Source organism: Alosa alosa, chromosome 18 (assembly GCF_017589495.1).
Source record: "Alosa alosa isolate M-15738 ecotype Scorff River chromosome 18, AALO_Geno_1.1, whole genome shotgun sequence".
Classification (NCBI taxonomy): Eukaryota; Metazoa; Chordata; class Actinopteri; order Clupeiformes; family Clupeidae; genus Alosa; species Alosa alosa.
In genome coordinates this window covers 28155032-28176371 of record NC_063206.1, presented here as the reverse complement: position 1 = coordinate 28176371, position 21340 = coordinate 28155032, and the positions used below count along the sequence as shown (strand labels likewise).

Sequence of the window (21340 nt, the reverse complement as noted above, 5' to 3'; positions counted from 1 at the left end):
CATTCACGTTTCACTAATAGTCAATGGAATAAGCAACAAAAGAGGCGTATTTTCATTATATCTTTTATTGGCATTAAAAAAGCAAACCCTTATTATACCCTTGAATTATTTGGAATGCTGAAATGATCACAATTTCACGCTTTAACTTTGGTAATTGTGATAGCCTACTTGGGAATGACTATTTATGACGAACATCAGGTGCTTTGACAAATGGGGGAAATTGCTAAAAGGCATAACTTTAAAAATCTTCATCAGGGTACTTCAGTGCAATTGCATTTTGCTAATTGTATCAAATCACATGGCCCAGAGTTTAGTTTTGCATTCATTTGACATTCATTCATAACATGGAAATGCTTAATTTTAAAAGGAAATTATATTGCATACGGTAATCTTTGATAACATCAGCAGCAGCAGATAATCATGTGTGCATTGTTTTCTCTATGTGCATATTATTATGCTTATTGTTGCATGTTAATATGAGGTCATATTTGAATATAGTGGTTTGATCTGTGGTTGAAAAAACATAGAAGGTTTTCAATATATTCCTTGCAAAGCACCACTCCATTTCTCAATGATGTGATCAATCCATTGTACGTGGCTGAACATTCACCAGTTCACACTCAGTTTTTGGGTTACATCCCTGTAGAAGCTCAGCATAGTTACGCTTGACGTCATCAAACAGTGGCAAATCAGTGTTCATTTTGGGAAGCACCAAGGGCTGCTCATTTAGCCGAGCCTCAAGCCTAAATCCATCAGCACAATTATACAGGACCACGACTAGGTTGCCAGCATAGGGCACTATATGCCCTGAGCGGAAGACTCTCTCGGTTTGGGTAGCAAAGTTAGTGGAGGTCAAGGGTTCATTGTCTTTGAACAGCCCCAAAAGGGTGAGCAGAGGGAGCAACGTCTCGGCATGCCCAACCTGGATTGTCACAGCCTCCGACACATGACCAGACCTTAGACATCAGAAAGAGTGTGTGTGTGAGTTTGAGTGTGTGTGAGTGAGTGAGTGAGTGAGTGAGAGAGAGAGAGAGAGAGAGAGAGAGAGAGGTAACATGGTTTAGCACTTCTAAAAGATAAATTAAAAGATAAAGGCAGATTTTAGGCAGAGAACTGAGACATTAATACTTGAAAATAAGAATGTGTTGATCTCGAGACGTAAGCTAGAACAATATCACTCAGCTAGAAACCTGTATGGGGAATTCCACGCAAAACTGTCACGTCCATAACGCCAACTAAATACAATGGCATTGTGTTGGCGTTATGGATGTGACAGTTTTGCGTGCAATTGCCCATATCCAGTTATTTATGATAGTCCTGTCTCCAATATGCAACATTTCAATAAAATTATATTTAAATAAATGATTACACAAATATAACATAGTTGTAATGAATTATGACAATTACACAGTAGGTCTGAAATTGAAACTGTGTCTCTTACAACACAGATGACACCCAATCATACTTACTCACTGTGAGTTTATATAAAAAAGTGAAAGTCACTCTGACACAGTATTCACCTCCACCTCCTTTAAGTCAAGATAGGTGTGGGTGTGGGTGTATACAGAACTTTAGAACTGCATTATCCCCTATTGCCCCTAATTTTGATGACCATTGTTTCTTTGAGAGACTGTTTAACTCTATCCCCAATCTTGACAATCACCACCTCATATTATCAGGTGATTACAATCTAGTAATGGACCCAGGATTCATGACTTTAACGCAATTAATATTACATGATGCTGACTGACGCTGGCTATAAGCTACCGTTTTAACGTCTGCTGAGTCTACTGCCTACCAAAACCTGTCGCTGTTCAGTTGAAGTTAAATATATATATAACAAATAATGTTTAATTTTGTGTCAACTTTCAGAGGGAAGACATATTTCAAGACAAATTTCACAGCTTCTAAGAAAGTCTATCGTCTTCCTGTAAACCTAGTTTTGAACAGAGAAAAAAAGTTGGGCTACCATTAGGCTAAATGCAGGTTCTCCCATAACGTTATCGATGCACCAAATCAGGGCGATTTTAGCGAAATAACGTTCCTGTGACAGGCTATCAAATATTGAACAATGGGATAATGTTTCATCATCACCTTTATTGATGCCTGAAATGTTGACATTGCTGAAATACAGAGATGTAGCCTACTGAGAGGCAGCTGCAGAAAACGATGTTCAATAGGTTCAACTTGTCCCTTGCCTACCAGGTGGATGTAAACAAAGCTATAGAACCTAGAATACGTCACATGAAAAATGTTAATAGTTTAAAAAGTATAAAAGTTAAAAAGATGAAAAATACAAAGCCCCCACGCAGTAAGACCTACGCAACATAGTTTGAATGAAGTTTCTACGTTAAACGGTTGAAGCTGCATTAACTGCGTTAAAAGAAGAAGAATAATCAGAAGAAAAAGAAGAAGAACTAGAAAAGCATGTCCTGAAGGAAATACAGTGCATGAAAATGCATAGTGGATAGTTTAAATGGTTAAATTATTTAGGTAGATAGTTGACGATAACTGACAGTTGGAATGGCTCTAATGTTTGCTAGCAGTTATGCTAACTATGTTAACAAAGATAATAATGCTAACCAAGTTACTTAACTTAGTTAATTTAGCTAATGTTTTCTAGCAGTTTTTTTTTAAATGTTAATAATGTTAATGCTGTTAACTATGTTAACAATCCTAACTATGTGACTTAGCTAACTTAGCTAATAATTTATAGCAGTTATGCTAAACTACTAAAAATGCTAACATGCTAACCATGTGACTTAGCTAACTTAGCTATTCATTTTTAACAGTTATGCTAACAATGTTAACTATGCTAACCATGTTACTTAGCTAATGTTTTCTAATAGTTTTGACAAAACAAAAATTATAACTATGCTAACAATGCTAACTAACATGCTAACAATGTGAACCATGTTACTTAGCTAATTATTTTTAACAGTTATGCTAACAATGCTAACTAGCATTATAGCAATGCTAACATGCTAACTATGCTAACCATGTTACTTAGCTAACTTAGCTAATAATTTTTAGCAGTTTTGCTAAAAATGCTAACAATGCTAACTAGCTACAGTGGGTAGGAGTCATAGTTGATGACAAGTAACAGTTACAATGGCTGAACAGTTAAAAAGTTCAGTAGTTTAAGGGGTTAAATTGTTTAACAGTGAAATATTGTAATGAGGACTTTTATTTTGAAACAGTTTTTGGCAGAGGAAGCAGTTGAACAGGATGTGTAGTCTTAATAGGGCCAGTGTGTATGCTTAAAGCCTGAGACTGGCAGTTGATCCAGGTGGCCGGAACACCTGGTCTAGGATTCTAATTGCTTAACGGCTCTATTGCGATGTCATCAGCCCATGTTAAGTCTATGGGGAAATTTTGAGTAGTTTTTAATTAATAGTTTAAAAAGTATAAAAGTTACAAAGTTGAAAAAGACAAAGCCCACATGTCCTAAGTAAGACCTACGTAACATAGTTTGAATAAAGTTTCTACGTTAAACGGTTGAAGCTGCATTAACTGCGTTAGAAGAAGAATAAGAAGCAGAACTAGAAAAGCATTTCCTGAAGGAAATATAGTGCATGAAAATGCAAAAATAGCATGCTAACTATACTAACCATGTGACTTAGATAACCTAGCTAATAATTTTTAGTAGTTATGCTAACTAGCATGCTAACATGCTAACTATGCTAACCATGTGACTTAGTTAACTTAGCTAATCATTTTTAGTAGTTTTGCTAACTATACTATCTAGCATGCTAACTATGCTAACCATGTGACTTAGCTAACTTAGCTAATCATTTTTAACAGTTATGCTAACTATGCTAATTAACATGCTAACATGCTAAGTATGCTAACCATGTTACTTAGCTAACTTAGCTAATCATTTTTAGCAGTTTTGCTAAAAATGCTAACAATGTTAGCGATGCTAACATGCTAACTATGTCAACCATGCTAACTAGCTACAGTGAGTAGGAATCATAGTTGATGACAAGTAACAGTTACAATGGCCAGTTTGTATGGGCCAGTTTGTATGCTTAAATAGGGCCAGTTTGTATGCTTAAAGCCTGAGACTGGCAGTTGATCCAGGTGGCCTGAACACCTGCCATAGGATTCTAATTGCTTAACGGCCGTATTATGATGTCACAATCAGCAATGTTAAGTCTATGGGGATTTTTAAAAAGTTTTTCTTTAATAGTTTAAAAAGTATAAAAGTTTCAAAGTTGAAAAGACATAGCAGCTTGGTCCGTTTGAATACCTATGTTACAAAGTTTGAACGAAGTTTCTAAGTTAAACTGTTCAAGAGAAATTGCGTACGGAAAAAGTGGTAAGCGGAATAATAATAAGAAGTTGTTGTTGTTGCCTTGGAAGAACAGTACAGTGCATTTTCATGCACTGTAATAATAAGAAGTTGCCTAGGAAGAACAGTACAGTGCATTTTCATGCACTGTAAAAAGCCTTGGAATAACAGTACAGTGCATTTTCATGCACTGTATTAAAAAGCCTAGGAAGAACAGTACATGAAAATGCACTATACTGTTCTTCCAAGTCTTCTTATTACAGTGCATGAAAATGCACTGTACTGTTCTTCCAAGTCTTCTTATTCTTACGATTATTACAGTGCATGAAAATCAGAAAATCAGAAAAGCTAGATAAATAATAATAAGTCACTAACTTTTATATTAGCATATAGTTTGTAAATAAACATTTAACATTTAAATGATGTAAGAAATAACGGTTAATTAGTGCCAAAAATATATTTAGTTAACTATTAACATATATTAATACAGTATTAGTTAATAGATTTGTTAAAACATTAACATACAGATTTTATGCAAACAACTAATATTTAATTAATGATGAAAAAAATATTAACTTGTGCCAAATAGATATTTTAGTAACAATTAACAAATATTAAGGGTTAGGTAATTACTAGTTTGCTATTTATTATGGCACTATTATGGAGTGTTACCGAAAAAGGAATAGTTGAAAACCAAAAAATGGGTGCAGATTTTGTTATAGACAATGGGAATAGAACATGGTTCAGCTACTAGTGTTTAATCTTGTCAGTACAAAAATACGGCATAGATATAACCTAATCAGTATCTGATTTAGTTATACAAGAAAATATGTAAGAAATATCCTTGTGCTCTTGGTGGGTGATTTCCCCTTCTGGCCAAACCTCTCACTGTCACATGCAAATGCTCATACTCACCCAACAACCTAGCCTAAAATGTAAACAGCAAACTTGACATAGGTATGAGTGACACGTATGCAAATTCACTTAAACCTGCGTCATTTCTGACATCATGTGACGTAACAAAATGGGAGGCAGATTTATTTTTCTGTGTGTGTGTAATATTAATTACACCTCACTTATGCCCTAAAATTAGAACTGATGTGTAAACATGCTTGTGTTTAACCCTAAAACTGGCTAAAGTACTAAAAAACACTCAAAAAGACAAAAGTTTGCAGTACAACCTTCATACTGAAACTTAATCTTAATCTTAATAATAGAAAAACAACAAAGTGACCCACATCCAATGGTGTACTGCATGGTTCCCCAGGCCCACCTAATCCATAACTACTATGGGACAGGGCCCGTATTCACAAAGAATTTTAAGGCTAAAAGTAACTCCTAACTGACAAATTTATGAGAAACTCCTAAAAATATTGGGCGTGTCACTTGTAACTTTAGGACTTTAAGGACTTTAGAACTTTAAAAGAAATCGAGACCCAGTCAGACCAATAGTATGAAAAATCAGGAACAGAGTTTATTTACAATGATGCGCATCAAGGGAGAGACAGCATGACTTCACCTAAAGATTCATCAGCTGCTCTAACAAGACAAGGAAATAGTTAGGGTTTAAGTATCATTCCAGACTGACGGGAAATGTCGTTGGTCATCCCATCTCAAGTGGACTACACTGAATCAGACCCTGATTAGTGGCAACCTGGCAATCCGGAGCAGATAGCTACTGACACAGCCATGCAGAACAGTGAAACACTGCAAAGTCATAATATTCCCGCTTATCTTTAAATACAGTCACACACAGGGACATTAATGAGAAATGCAGAACATTAAACCACATATTAGAAGACCTATTCACAAATAATCCTAAGGCGCTTTTTGTGGCATTTCATGTTGCGATGCCGATGTTTTGAAATGCGATTACAGGAGCTCTCAATCGCGAGGGAATAATTGTGCATTGTAATTAAGGGATGCAATAACGCCACCGCCGAACAACAACCAAAACCATTCATTGCATGTAAACTAAATGTAACGTTTCATTGTAAATCAAATTGTTTCTCCTCTTTGGGAATGTAGGCCTACTTTCATTTAAAACCTGTTGCAAAGATACTGCTTCAAACTGCAAAGATAGGCCTCCTGTATTTCATTATGCTACTATAGGCTATTTGCTTTGTCTTACTCTTTATTCATTTAGGCTATTTATTCATCATTGTCCATCCTTCACAGTACTTGTGTAGCGCACGCATTCTCAGTAGCAAAGAGCCGTCACCTGCCACTCATCATCATAGGGGAGGGTTCCATCATTCCCGAGTTATAAGTAAGTAAGTATATATACTCTTTTGATCCCGTGAGGGAATTTTGGTCTCTGCATTTATCCCAATCCGTGAATTAGTGAAACACACTCAACACACAGTGAACACACAGTGAGGTGAAGCACACACTAATCCCGGCACAGTGAGCTGCCTGCAACAACAGCTTCGGGGGAGCAGTGAGGGGTTAGGTGCCTTGCTCAAGGGCACTTCAGCCGTGCCTACTGGTCGGGGTTCGAACCGGCAACCCTCCGGTTACAAGTCTGAAGCGCTAACCAGTAGGCCACGGCTGCCCCATTGGCTGATAATCATCAGCCAATCAAGATGGTCACTTCAATCAAGCTCGTGCATGAGTAATGACGTCAACCATAGCAACAGAGCTCTTATCTTACCTTAGGAGTTGTCACTTTTCCTTACTAAGAGTAAGTCTTAAAGCCTTTGTGAGAAAACTCTGAGGTAAAGGTTTTTAGTGCGATTTAGGAGTACTCCTAGCGGTAAGATAAAATGCTTTGTGAATACGGGCCCAGATGTCCATATCAGAGTTACCACTGAGGAATTTTGCTGGGGCTCACCTGTGGTCATTGGCAGCTTGGTCAAGACGCCTGAACAGGTCATGAAAGAGAGCACAGCTGGACTTGCTGTTGATATCATGGCCGTAGCTCCTCTTCCAATACTGCTTCAAGTCAGTTGCATACTCCATCACCTGCAAAATTGATAATGATGTTTGACAGAAAACATCATTGGACACCACACACAAATATAGCATCAGTAAGGCCAAGAAAAGCAAGCATGCAAATGAATTACATTTGTTTAGTCACAAAAAACATTGACATAAAGAGACATGCGTGAAACTATTATTGCTAATTCAATGCAATTGATTTTTTTTTTTTTAATTGTTTTACCCAAATCTCAGAGGGGGTGAAGGGGCAGTACCCCTCCCCCAAAATATATACCCTTATATTGTTTTTTTTTTTGTAATCAAGGGCTCCTAACCTATTTCCCCACTTCCTAAAAGTGAACCCAAGAGCCACCTGCAGGTAGAAGGAAAATCCTATTCCGTCAGACTAAGCTCAGCAGCACTCCTGGTGGACACAAAACTAATTTACTTGGGCTATGACAGTACCTTTGCATCCACCTCATCAAACAGTTGACACCAAGGAGTGTTGATAGATTTTATGGCAAACTCATAAGCACAGAAGTACAATGCAGCTTCCACCGAATCTGCAACAAAGTAAGAACAACAGTGTTTTAAAACAATGTAAAGAAAGCACACTCAGCTTAATTGTTTCCACATTGGAGTGTAAATTTAACAAGCAGCGCCACCTGCTGTTCAACAAAGCATATCTGATCCAAATGGGTGTCCTTAAGCTTGCATCATACTGCAGGTTTCATAAGAGCTTTCCAGGAAAATTCAAAGTTGAATCTTCTCATTCCTGATAACAATATCCCTCGGCTACTCCAAATACTAATGTAAGCAACACTCTCTAACAGAGGTGTAGGTGTGTGTTTATGTGTGTGTGGGTGTGTGGTATGTGTTTGTATGTGTGTGTGTGTGTGCATGTATATAGTATATATACTCTTTTGATGCCATGAGGGAAATTTGGTCTCTGCATTTATCCCAATCTGTGAATTAGTGAAACACACTTAGCACACAGTGAGCACACAGTGAGGTGAAGCACACACTAAGTGTCCGAAGCGCTAACCAGTAGGCCACGGCTGCCCCTGTCTGTGTGTGTGTGTGTGTGTGTGTATGTTGAGGGGTTCCAGACCTGCTGTAACTTGGCTGTAGGGAACTTGCAGCCGATCTGCCATCTTCTCAGCTGTCCTCTTCATTTCTGGCCTGTCATTAAACAGATCCACTTCCACCAGGGCATGCTTGTTGTTCTCCACCTCTGCAACAAACCTGGCGCACTCGGCGAAGAACCGCATGAGTGCGTCATTCACCTCATGGTCAAACTCCTCACCTGTAAAACAAAAAAAGAGCACTCAGTTTCTTAGCATAGGCCATATTGAAATTAAACCGCAGGGAATCCTAAACTGGCCTGGTATCCTGCGTCTGTGTCTCCCGTGCACGCGGTGTGTCACGAGAATTGCGCCATCAACGCAGCATGCAGAGGTGTTGTCTGCCTTCCAACAATTGTGACCGTGCATCAATGATGTACACAGAGGAGCATACCACCTTCTTAAGACTGCAAAACATCAAGATGGACTATATCTGGTGCCATAGAATATCTACTTGGAGATCAAGTGATGTTGGAGAGAGAGATAGCTACCTTGCCAATCACTGTCCCTAAATTAGGCTCAGATAGACACAGACCTAGCCTAGAAATCTAGACGCGCCCCTAGCGGCCGCAAATTACATTTGCTGCCAGGGCTAGTCTAGCAACTCTCTGTTGGCTTGTGAGCTCCAGAAATCGAAACTTAATCAGGCCAATGAAATCGTGTATAGAGTCGTTAGGTGGGCTTAACATAATGATTGATGACAGAGTTGCAACGGTTTGGCTTGAATTCCCTGCTACTTGAAAACAAATAAGATGGATGTTGCTGCTGGCAAACAGTGTGACACGAGTTAAGCTTTTATTAAGTAGGCAAACGTTTGAACTAGCCAACTAGCTCCGCTGGTGGGAAACGCATGGGACTCATAGCGCTGCCGCGGTCCTATTGCGTGCAGAGGGAATTTGAAAGAACTGATTATCCCGCCCCTCGGACTGAGCACTGCGAACGGTGAGTGTCCAGACCCTACATTTTAATGTGGGTCTGGCTCGTCAGGCTAACACAGACCTATCTACGCCCAACCAATCACCTGGCCCAGATCCGCCAAACAGACCAAATACACGAACGCTCAAAAGAAGCGAAATTCATCCGATTCGACTTCGGACAGGGACTGGTCCAGCTCTGTGCAAATACGTTCCAATGCAGCGGCACAGATGTAGGCCTAGGCTACGCTAAAGAGATCGCAGCCAGCTCGAGCCAATGTTTCTCCAAAAGTTGTACATAGCCTACCTTCAATACCAAAATATTCAATCAGGCCTGTCTTGAAAGAGATGGTGCTGTTGACACATCTATGCTTGGAGCTTGTGATGAATTTCACTCTCCCATTTCTTAGATTATCTTCCGTTATCAAAGTTGGGAAATATTTTGCAAGTCGTTTTGCTAAGTTTGTATGGTCCTCCCGTCCTTTTTCAACAAGACGACCGTCCATGTCCTCTGTATACCACATCTTCCATTGAGATAGGTCCAGTTTATGACTCCAATCTGAAGCATTGGATTGAACTAGATTGTAGAAGTCCTTCATCTTCTTGACATTTTTGGTGGTGGGGTACCGAGTACCGTGACGTATAACAGCTGTTAGATGAACTGCACTACACGTTGAAGAGGCCCCACGAATTAACGTTTCATTTACTGCGAGTTTGTCATTGATCAAGTATGTATTGACTTCTTCGTAGCGACCTTTCGTGCCAAAATATGTGGCTATCGAGGGAATATCACAGCAGGGTACACAAAGTAGGCCTAAACTAAAACTCAGGTATGCTGAGAAAATCACTCTCAGAACTTTACGAATCATCGCTGCTCTCTCCAGGCAGCCTTCACGAGTGAAAGCAGAGAATGCCTAATAAGGGGAGAACCTTCACTCTCGGAACGCTTCCGGTGTGGTACTGCATCTAGGGGCGCTCGCGGGCGAGTCCAGAATGAATGGAGGTCTATGGAGCTGTACCCCTCAAAATCGACTTTTCTCGGGATATAATTTTTTTTCCAAGTAATTTGAATATTGTATTCGAAAGGGGAGGCAAAGACAATACACTTGGTTGAGTATTATATTTTTTAAAGTCACTTAATTGTTCTAAAAAGCCTTTCAAACGTGTCAATGACGTCATTCATTAGCATGATTATAGCATAGCATAGCATCAATGCTAGCGTGTTATGGGCAACAACGACCCAACCTGTAAGAAAACGAAAGGACATGACTCCCAGATTATTTCACTTTTGATTGATAATCCATATCCATTTTGCGAAAAATAAAATAAAATCTGAGGGTTTCAGTTGTTAAATAGGTGAAAACAATAAATGTAGCCATGTAGCTCCATAGGACCCCATGTATTTTGGACTCGCCCGCGATCGCCATCTAGGTGAACTCTGGTGAACTGCAGCCAAATTCGGTTTGTATGGGATTAATAGAGAGTGGGGAGGCTCTCCGTATACGGGCTCTGGGCTCTGGTGCAAGTGATGAGATTATTCTTTTTTTTCTTCTTCTTGTTTTTATGGCAGTTGGCAAACAACATCTGGCTGCATTACCGCCACCTTCTGAAACGGAGTGTGGGTCTGAATAATATATTTCCCTACACTTAAATTATCTTTAATAAACCAGTTCTTCTAAAAACGAAAAGAAAAACTTAAAACTAAAATCTCCAGAATATATAATTCCAGAAAATATAATTGAATTTCAAAGATATCTCTTCATCTTCTAGCTGATGGATTAACTGTTGCATGACGCGGAAGCGATGCAATAGTTTTGCACAAATTGAAGCAGACATAGCAGGCCTACACTGCCCTACAAAGGCAAAAGACCTTAACTCGCCAGAGTGTGAAACTGAGAAAAATGACTTTAAAGTTTTTTTGTTGTCCAGCCAATTGTATGATAGGTAGGACTGAAAATGTGCCAAGTAATTGTCATAATGAATACATGTATCTACATGAAAAAAAAAATCAGCTCAAACTTGACCTTTGACCCTTATTTGGAAGTTACTGTATTCTGCCTTTGCATTATCTGCAAAACAATAATGGGTCATACAAAGGCAAAATACCTTAACTTCTAATTTACTGACCATTTGGACTTTTATCACTCTATAGAAACATTTATATGATAACAATGATAGCCTTAAGATAACATTTAGTGAGTTTTGTCTAGTAAGGCTTAATATTAGGCCTCCATCAACAGAATATTACAAAATACAAAATAATGAGAAGGCTACACTGGAACATTTTAAAACTTTATCGTTGTACTTAATTTAAGTAAAATAACACTTTAAGAGCCAGAAAACCAAAAAACAGCCACAACATGATCCAAGCCAATGCCATTGGAAACGTATGCAATTACAGGAATTTTGCTACTCATGGACACATAATAATTTACTGTCTGTGTCGTGCGGGCGGCGGAGTCACACATTGATTGGATTTCTTTCTTGACAAATTAAAGGGACATCGACTTAAGGACATGCTGTGTAGTTTTGTTCGTATGGGAGTCAAATATTTTGCAACCAACGCTGTCTAGCTTTAGCTAATAGCTTACTCATAGCGATACTTAAAATTGAATTACAACATCCGAACAACGTTGCACTTTGATAGATTATAGGCTAGCTAGCCTGCACATAATTATATTGCGAATGGGGTTGCTGAAAACTTGTGATGGATTTAAACAATGGATTTGTCTTCTCAGTGGATGTTGTTTTCCATGGATTTTTTTAAAGGTAAGCTGCGATCTAAGTTCTATCTGCTGGGTTAGTTTGTGTGCGACATGTTCTCCTCGCCGGGGAGGGACGGGGAGGTGTATCTTGAGGTGTCCCCAACCCACTCGCTTTGTTTTCTGCCAGTGAGTGGACTTGCAGATTGGCAGGCAGCTAGCCACCCTGTATGGCACGAGAAAACGTGTACTAGGCAACTAGTTAATAGTATCCAGGCTTTGAGACATTTATGGTGTCTTACAGTTGCCTGGCACAACATCTATCATGTAGGCTATTTGTGGATCAGGAACAGTTAACTAGCTAACTAGGCTACATCCTAGCTGAATTTCACAAAATCTGAAGTAGTTAATGCTAGATAGTAAAACAACCACTGCAACATTTTCTTTTCACTTTATTGAAGTGTGGCTGAAGTGCTTCAATTAGGCCTACATACAATACATAGGCATAAGACACTCTGCCTTTGTTTTACCCACCACCAATGTTAATATGGTTTGCTGCTGAAATTACGGTGCACTGTAACTTAATTGCAGCGTTCTATAGAAACATGAAACAAAGCTAAAGAACCACAACTGATGTTACGGGCTATGCCTTGGCTTACCCTCTGCTTTTGAAGTTACGGCAAAACAGCATCTTATTTTGATAAGAAAACAACAAAATTGACTCAAGATATTTGTCCACATGATAAAATTGATGCCCATTGTTACAAAAAGGACAAAAACTCATTTTTGATAAAATTGAAGTTACGGCCTTTTGCCTTTGCACGGCAGTACACCAAATGGTGAAAAACGTTCACGTGTGATGAAGTCTTGGGTAGTCTATGTTATTCACCTATTCTGATTTTGAAGGAGAATATCCTGTTGGAGATTATGATCGATCGTCTATTGACAGTGATGGTCACGGTGTGAATGGAGGTGCGTCTTTTCGTGTAGGCTATACCACGGTGTCCACTAAGCATACCATGCTTATTTCGACCCTCTGCCCAACATAGCTTGGAGGTTGCAGTGGTAATCAGGGTGCGATTTGTAGGGGGGGATGGTGAGGATTCCCCCTCTGGTTTTCCTATCCCTACCTCTGCTAAATTATTTTTATCCCCGGTGGGGACAACATTTATCAGAACAGTCTAGTAGGCTAGCCTACATAATAATCTGACATCAGAAACGAACCGTCACCGTCAGCACTCATGCTGCTGACACAGTGGCTGTGTGATAACTTAATTTGGCCTTGATCGTGCAGGACATTTCAGAATGTCGAGTGTGTAATCCATCATAAATGGCTAGTTTCAATGGAAAAGTTAGCTGGACAAATGAAAGAAAACGAGAAGGATTCAGCGAAGCATAATAATGTTTTAGAAACTTCAAAATTAGAAAATTGATGCAACTGACATGGAGGACAACTGCACGTAGAGTAGAACGTAGGCCTATTGTCCGAAGGAACTTACATTAAATAAGGAGATATTTGCTGAATGTCACAAAAAGTGTTACAGAAATTGGTTGGCATTGCTTATTCAATGGCTCTCTACCGAAACACCTGTAGTTTGCGGAAGACGAACGAGAAAGCACGTTTGATAAATCAGCCAGTAAGGCCTTGTAGACAAATAACTTTTAGAAATAATCTGTACTGCAAAAACGAATGTTGGTGGGTATTTAAACTATCTAGCGGGTGTTTTAACAGCTGCAAGAAATAGAAGCTTCATGGTCTTTATGTTCTGGTTCGTAAATTATTTTCATAAAACTTCAAGTTGCCCTATAACTTTACTCTCCAAACTCTTCACTGCACTGTAGGCAATTAACTGACAGTATGATAGGCTATTTATTTTCTGTAGGCTACAATAAACACATTTATTTTTTCAACTTTTGCAATATTACGCACTTAGCTACTGAATGCAAATCAGCAGGAGAGAGAATGCACGTAGCCTACACAGTTCTTCAGAGCCCTATTTCTACAATCCCTGCTGTCTGTACCACGTTCATTACGGACACTATCATCATGATTACCACCAGGGTGCGATTTGTGTAAAAACCAGAGGGGGGGATGATTTTGAATAAGTTTGTAACCCCCATTTTAGTTTTAGTTTACCGTGGTGTATGACTTTAAACAGCGAGTGTGCTTGGTATGATGATCAGGTACTCTAATGCAGGGTAGGACTACGTTTTGACAAGCATACAAATTCACCTTGTTCTTGCCCCATCTGAAATGAGTCCTCTACTTTCGCTGCCTCCATCCTTTCTGTATTTGTTGTGTAAAAAACGTTGTATATGATGCCACTGAAGTCTTAAGTTAGTGAATTGGCTAACAGTGTTAGTTGGTAACCAAATAGCCTACACATTGCGCTACACACCGAGGTGAAGTTAGTTTGATATTTGATATTCGGATATTCGACAGATATTCAAAAAAAATAATTATGCGGCCGGTTTCACCCCATGTTTGCAGACAATGTACAAACAGATGACCTGTCTACTTGCTCTGAGCCGACCTTAGGGACCGTCTAAAAAGTACCTTCTGAATTACCTTCTTTTGTCAATAGCTTTGACATCATGTGACCTAGTGACTCCAAACCAATTCAAAATAGTTATCCTATACGGGACTCATCAGACACACCTCTTTTTATAGAAACTATATGCACACAGTATTTTATATGAATATTTTAAAGAAAATACATTATTTACCATAAGAAACGGTCTCCTTTTTTTCAATACCTCCCAAGCCATGTGACCTAGTCACCTAGTGACTCCAAACCAATGCAGAATAGTTATCCTATATAGGACTTATCGGGCATTCATATAAAATACAGTGTGCATACAGTGACTATAAAAAGAGGTGTGCCCGATGAGTCCAATATAGGATAACTATTCTGCATTGGTTTGGAGTCACAAGGTCACATGACCTGGGAGGTATTGAAAAAAAGGAGACTGTTTCTTATATGAAATAATGTATTTTCTTTAAAATATTTATATAAAATACAGTGTGCATACAGTGATCATAAAAAGAGGTGTGCCCGATGAGTCCCGTACAGGATAACAATTCTGCATTGGATTGGAGTCACTAGGTCACATGACCTGGGAGATATTGAAAAAAAAGGAGACTGTTTCTTATATGAAATAATGTATTTTCTTTAAAATATTAATGTAAAATACAGTGTGCATGCAGTGACAATAAAAAGAGGTGTGCCCGATGAGTCCCATAAAGGATAGCTATTCTGCATTGGTTTGGAGTCACTAGGTCACATGGCCTGGGAGGTATTGAAAAAAAGGAGACTGTTTCTTATGGTAAATAATGTATTTTCTTTAAAATATTCATATAAAATACTGTGTGCATACAGTGACTATAAAAATAGGTATGTCTGATGAGTCCCATATAGGATAACTATTTTTAATTGGTTTGGAGTCACTAGGTCACATGATGTCAAAGCTATTGACAAAAAAGACTATGAAGGTAATTCAGAAGGTACTTTTTAGACGGTCCCTAAGGTCGGCTGGGAGCAAGTAGACAGGTCATCTGTTTATACATTGTCTGCAAACACGGGGTGAAACCAGCCGCATACATTTTTTTTTGAATATCTGTCGAATATCCGAATATCAAATATCAAACTAACTTCACCTCGGTGTGTAGCGCAATGTGTAGGCTATTTGGTTACCAACTAACACTGTTAGCCAATTCACTAACTTAAGACTTCAGTGGCATCATATACAACGTTTTTTACACAACAAATACAGAAAGGATGGAGGCAGCGAAAGTAGAGGACTCATTTCAGATGGGGCAAGAACAAGGTGAATTTGTATGCTTGTCAAAACGTAGTCCTACCCTGCATTAGAGTACCTGATCATCATACCAAGCACACTCGCTGTTTAAAGTCATACACCACGGTAAACTAAAACTAAAATGGGGGTTACAAACTTAATCAAAATCATCCCCCCCTCTGGTTTTTACACAAATCGCACCCTGGTGGTAATCATGATGATAGTGTCCGTAATGAACGTGGTACAGACAGCAGGGATTGTAGAAATAGGGCTCTGAAGAACTACAAAGTCACCCGCGATATAGGAACTGATTTGACCAGGATACTTTATTGTAGGCCTTGTGGTTATAGGCTAGTAATAGTTTACTATTGTTGGTATACATCTTAGGTGTTTTCCTGTTAATTTGTTATGTGGGCAATATGACAAAAAAGAAAGTAGTCTAAATCTGCTCAAATATGTTCATCCAGTATTTACTGTAAGGTACATAATTTGCTTGCCATCCAGTGGCAAATTAGATGGGTAAATGTACACCCTTCATAAACTTTTGTTTCACATTTACAGTTATCTCTGGCCACTTTCAAGCCATGGCCTTTTGAAATTTTGATATAAAAATCCAATGGTTGCTTTCTTAACCCTGACGCCTAGTTTGCCAGTTTTAAAACAGTTATGAGAAGAAAATATTTTTATTTGGTGTGAAACACACACATAGGCCTACCTGTTTTTTTATGCTTTTTTGTTTGTTTTTATCATTTGTATTCATATTTATTTAATCATTATTTTATTTGTAAGCTAAGGATGCTAGCACAGGTGTCTAAAAATAGATAAATAGTCTTGCACTTTCTGTTTGTAGTTTTGTGTTTGAAAAAAACATTGCATTTTAGGAAATAGCCGTTATTTTTTTGTATTATTCTTTAACACTGACGTGGCCCTCCAACGAGATGACATTGGCAGAAGTGGCCCCCGGCTCATTTGAGTTTGAGACCCCTGTCTTAAAGTGATGAGATGAGCGTGTTTACCATTTACCACATAGCGCTACAAACATGTAAGCAAGGGGACCAACCACACTTTATACCAGAGTTTTTAAAGGAAAATGTCACTGTAACATACCGCTGTTTTGCCATTTCTAACATTTGACCCAGTCTAGCATTGGCATAATATGCATCGGCTGTTGGTTTGTGTTTGTCCATAGCCTAGGCATACTCTTTACTGTTGATTATGACGGGTAGGCTATAATAAGACAGTCTAGGTATATTTCAACACATTAAAAATAATTTTGAATGTTGTTGTATAGTTATTTCTGGAGTTGAAGGCCTAAAACTTCCCCTCACCTGAGCTATTACTTCGTAGCCTAGACAATCAGGAATAGTTATTCCTCCAACAGAATGATCACCAACAAGTGATAATCTTTACAAAGCAACAAAACCCATGAAAATATTTATATATTCATTTGCTAGTAGCCTATCAGGGATGTAGTGGAGGCTAAACGCAACGCAGTTTATCCACCTCTAAAATTTCAGAAATAGCATACACCTCTTATTATATCCACTTCTCAAAAGAGTTTATCACCAATCGGAACTTTTCACATGAAAAAAAGCACACTGTATTATCCACATTCACAATATTAGAAACATTGGACAATAACCTCCACCATCATCAAACATGCTCTGAATGCCTTTTTAAAAATCTGATGGCGAAAAAACTGCAAAAACTGCATGGCGAAGTCCACCTTACCATGATCACAGAAGTCATAGTTTACCCGCCTCTTACCACTACACCTCTGGCTAGTATAAATCATGGCAGATCTGACATGTTAAAATTAGCAAATGATTCTCTGCTGTGGATCTTCAAATTCATTGTGGTGTATCCTGTGTTTTATGTTCTGTCTATTCACATCTACATTTTTAAATTGTATTACTTGACTTAAAAGTAGCAAGCCTAATTTAGTCTCTAAATTTTTAACGCTTTACCAATTATTTTCACCTTTCCACTGAAACGTTTGAGGTGATACATGCACGCATGCTTGAGGAAGCCCTATCAGGCCTATAACACATTCAGTTTAATAAAAAAAACAATTCGATTTTACACACTAGACATGAAATTGAAGTTGGAGGTGATGGGGTTTCAACATTAATCTTCCGCAAATCCAGTGTTTTATGATTACTACACCTGGACACATCCACATTTCACTGCATGCTAGGCTATCTGTCCGCATTCAAAGACCATCTAGCCCTGAAGCCCGAAATTCCGTGTAACGTACTGGTTGGACAGTTTGGTTGCAGTACTTCGCGGAGTGCGTAATTGATCGCTGTGGATTATGGGTAAAGAAGTGACTCCCTCCTTCCCTGTGCCTTAACTGACAACATTTCAGCAGGCTACTCGTTGCTAACGGAATAGGGAATCTGTCCTGTTAAATGCAAAATGCATACTCTCTGGTAGAGAACCCGAAGGTGATCACAAATGGAGCGTCGCGAAAAGCGGTCTCTGCGCCCTGCTGATATTCTATGAGAAACCAAAGACGGTAGCTTATTTTGAAATACTTGGCTATATTCCGTCCACTATTTATACGCCACATACAGTGCTAGCAGTTACAAGTCATCAGATGTAACGATATGCGGTAAGTGATATACAAACAGCACGCCTCCCTACACACTGTTCACAGTCCAATCTAGTTCTATCCAAATAATTCCTAACAATGTGTTCCTGCGGTAGGCTATTTTATTTCTTACTAACGGGCCAACCTTTGCACTGTAGCGTTAATCCATAGCTTAACGCAACTATCCAGCAAGCTGGTTACAGCGACGACGTCATGGTTGGAAAACAACAGTGGGATAGGATTTTAAGCAACTTGAGTCTCGTTCAGGCTACGCTGCGTACAGATATCCTGTATTTAACGCAAAGTTGTTACTTTAGCCCTGCAGGCGACCAAAAGGTAAGCTGTGCTCATGTCTCTTTCTGGTATAGTTTTCAAGGTTACCATCGTTTTTAGGGCCGTGTGACAGCTACCGCTTTCAACTTCTTCGAGTGTTACATTGAATCCTCCCAGTTGTCAATGGAATTATTGTGCGCGGCGGTAACGAGACTATATTTAACTGACGTTAGTGGTAACAAAACGGTCACAATGTTGTGCTTTTGATTATTTGATTATTAGGCTACTCTTTGTAGCAGACTACTGAAATTCTTTATTTGGAGTGAGCACATCAATAGTGGTTTAAATGTATGTGCTGACGGATTTGTTAGGCACCTCTGAACACTAATGCCGGAGCTATACCTTGGGCCTAAAATCAGGTGGCTTTAACATTTGTCTTCAACAGATCCCTTGAGGCCAATATAGTGTTGCCTGTCAGTCGACAAACGTTAGGATGGCGCCATAGTGCAGCACAGGCGCTCTGTAGATATAGGCATGATCAGACAGGGAGGAGTGTGACAGTGTTTCACAAGAACGTTCTGACACATTCACTTTTTCAAATGTTCTTTATGTAGTAACTAAGATAGTTTAAATTCATGTTTAGAAACTTTTACAACTTTAGGTAAAGCGAAAAAACATATTAATACACAAAGTATCCACACTTGCACTACTCCACTTGCACACTTTGCAACTTGTTGTTGTCCTGAAAACACTTCTGAACACACTTCTGCTGCTCTTACATAACTTCCACCACTATGCCACTTGCATACTTAGGTCAAACAGAACTACCTCAGCCATTTATTGGCCTGACTTTTGCACTATTATATTGACTGTCTACTGTATGCACAATTGCACAATTTCAACCCAAATTTTGCTGCTCTTATTTCTTCATTGTATATGCCTTCTTATTTACTTTTTATATTGTTTACTTGAATGTTATGTTTGTCTGTGGACCTAATTGGTAAAATATGTCTTGTCTCCACCGTGGGATAGTGGGAAACGTAATTTCGATCTCTTTGTATGTCTTGACATGTGAAGAAATTGACAATAAAGCAGACTTTGAACTTGAACTTTGAAGTATCCCATCAAGATAGTTGCGCACTCTTGTTTTTTAGTTACTGTTGCCTTTTACCATAACAAAACCATTTCTAAAAATTGATACAGGAAGTGCACAGTCAACCTAGGCAGCTTATCTGAGAGAAATAGGCAACCTTCGAAACCAATCAGAACTGTCTGTCTCCTTCTTTCTCCTTCTCGCTCCCATACACACTTTCTCCTCTCTGTTGTGTTCTGGGGGTAATTTGATCACGTTTCCTCATGCTGCATGAATGAAAGCAAAAGACTGAGAGCGGCGTTTGACCTGATTCTCTCTTGTGTTTCCACGGAGCTTAAATGGACCTGTACCTATGGGAAATGAGGGTAGACCTCGACACGGATCTCCTAACTGCTGCCTTGGAGGAGGGGAGGAGGTTAAACACTGAACCTCTGGTGTGTATGGGGGGTGGGCGGCTGAACAACCATGTGTAGTGTTCCTCTTGTCTTTTTAACGAAAGCCTTGGAATGGCCAATGTCCACTTGCTCAGATGGTGGGTGAGGGAATTAGTTGGTGCTGATGGAGGCACAATGAATCAGTTTTACTGTCCCTATCCGCACAGGCCACTTCTCAGCATCCCCTCTGTTAGCTTGTGGGCAGAGAGAGCAAATAGGGTAAATATGTGTTTTCCATGCAGCTCAGCTCTTTTAGCTATATTAAGAGGTTTGCTTTGGATAGGATAGTTGTAAAGAGCAGCGCAGCTACTATACGCAGGTGTTTGGTTTGGGAAGGATAGCCTCGTTCTGGTTGATAATCATCATCACCTCAGTATGTGTCTGTCAGACTCGTGTGTGTGTGTACACACTGAGTGGACACACACAGGCTGAACATGTAGCTGCCACAGCTCTCTTTAGCAGGCTCCCAAGATGCGTTCTAAATTAGAAATGCATGAACTTTCATTACGTCTCACATGATGTGTCCCAGTTTCTCAGTTGTAGGAGAGATAACCGGAGCCTCGGCCTGATATTGTGCTAGCACCCCCCCACTGGTGAGGTTGAGGGAGGAAACAGTTTCACATTGTCTGTGTCAGTGAGTGAGCCTGGAGAGAGTTTTGATAAACAAGGGGAGGTCTCCCCCCCCCCCCAACCCCTGCTTCCTGTTTTACTCCTTTCCCCTTCTTCATCCTCCTTGTTCTTCTGCTCCGTGTGTGTGTGTGTGTGGTTAGGGGAATGGAAGTAAGTGCAATCTGCTGAACAGACAGGTTTTGACACAAGCCTTTCCGTCGCCACACTTTTGTAACTGTCTGCCACATCAAAGGAGAAGGAATTGCGAGATTACCCTTGGTCTTTCCACCCGACCTCATTGCACTTTGCCACTTCTCTATGGGTTGTGTGCCCGTCCGCAGTATGTGCTTTGGTTTGTGTCTGTTTTATGTGAGAAAGACCGCATGAATTCCAGAGTGTGCACATAGACTTGTCCATGAATGCAACTGATCGTGTGTCATGTGATCGTGTAATGTGAAACCTGTGTAAGCATAACACATGGTAAAGTGTGGGAAGTCATAGGTGGTACTACTAGTTATTTTCCTACTAGTGTGAAGAGAAAGTCATTTAACACTGTGTGAAGTGTAGATGTTGCTCCCATCATAATG

The 21340-nt window shown here is 39.4% G+C and overlaps 2 protein-coding genes across 7 annotated transcripts in view; one reads left to right on the top strand and one right to left on the bottom strand.

Moving 5' to 3' along the window:
• Positions 1 to 49: 49 nt before the first annotated feature.
• minpp1a (multiple inositol-polyphosphate phosphatase 1a) lies at positions 50 to 10148 on the bottom strand. Its single transcript, XM_048269740.1, has 5 exons — positions 9559 to 10148; positions 8325 to 8519; positions 7679 to 7776; positions 7128 to 7258; positions 50 to 956 (listed from the first exon to the last, which is right to left on the bottom strand). Exons 1-5 carry the CDS (start codon positions 10118 to 10120, stop codon positions 581 to 583), a joined length of 1362 nt encoding a protein of 453 aa, XP_048125697.1. The 5' UTR covers positions 10121 to 10148; the 3' UTR covers positions 50 to 580.
• A 1853-nt stretch (positions 10149 to 12001) lies between these two features.
• Positions 12002 to 21340, top strand: part of sgms1a (sphingomyelin synthase 1a) — a 29341-nt gene continuing 20002 nt past the window's right edge. For 3 of the 6 annotated variants that reach the window (XM_048269347.1, XM_048269349.1, XM_048269350.1), the window contains exon 1: positions 18100 to 18365. The gene's annotated coding sequence lies outside the window, so the exon portion shown is untranslated. Of the gene's footprint in view, positions 12021 to 18099; positions 18366 to 18409; positions 18681 to 19695; positions 20145 to 21340 lie in introns of those variants that run through there. The other 3 variants (XM_048269354.1, XM_048269352.1, XM_048269353.1) reach the window with 3 other exon arrangements.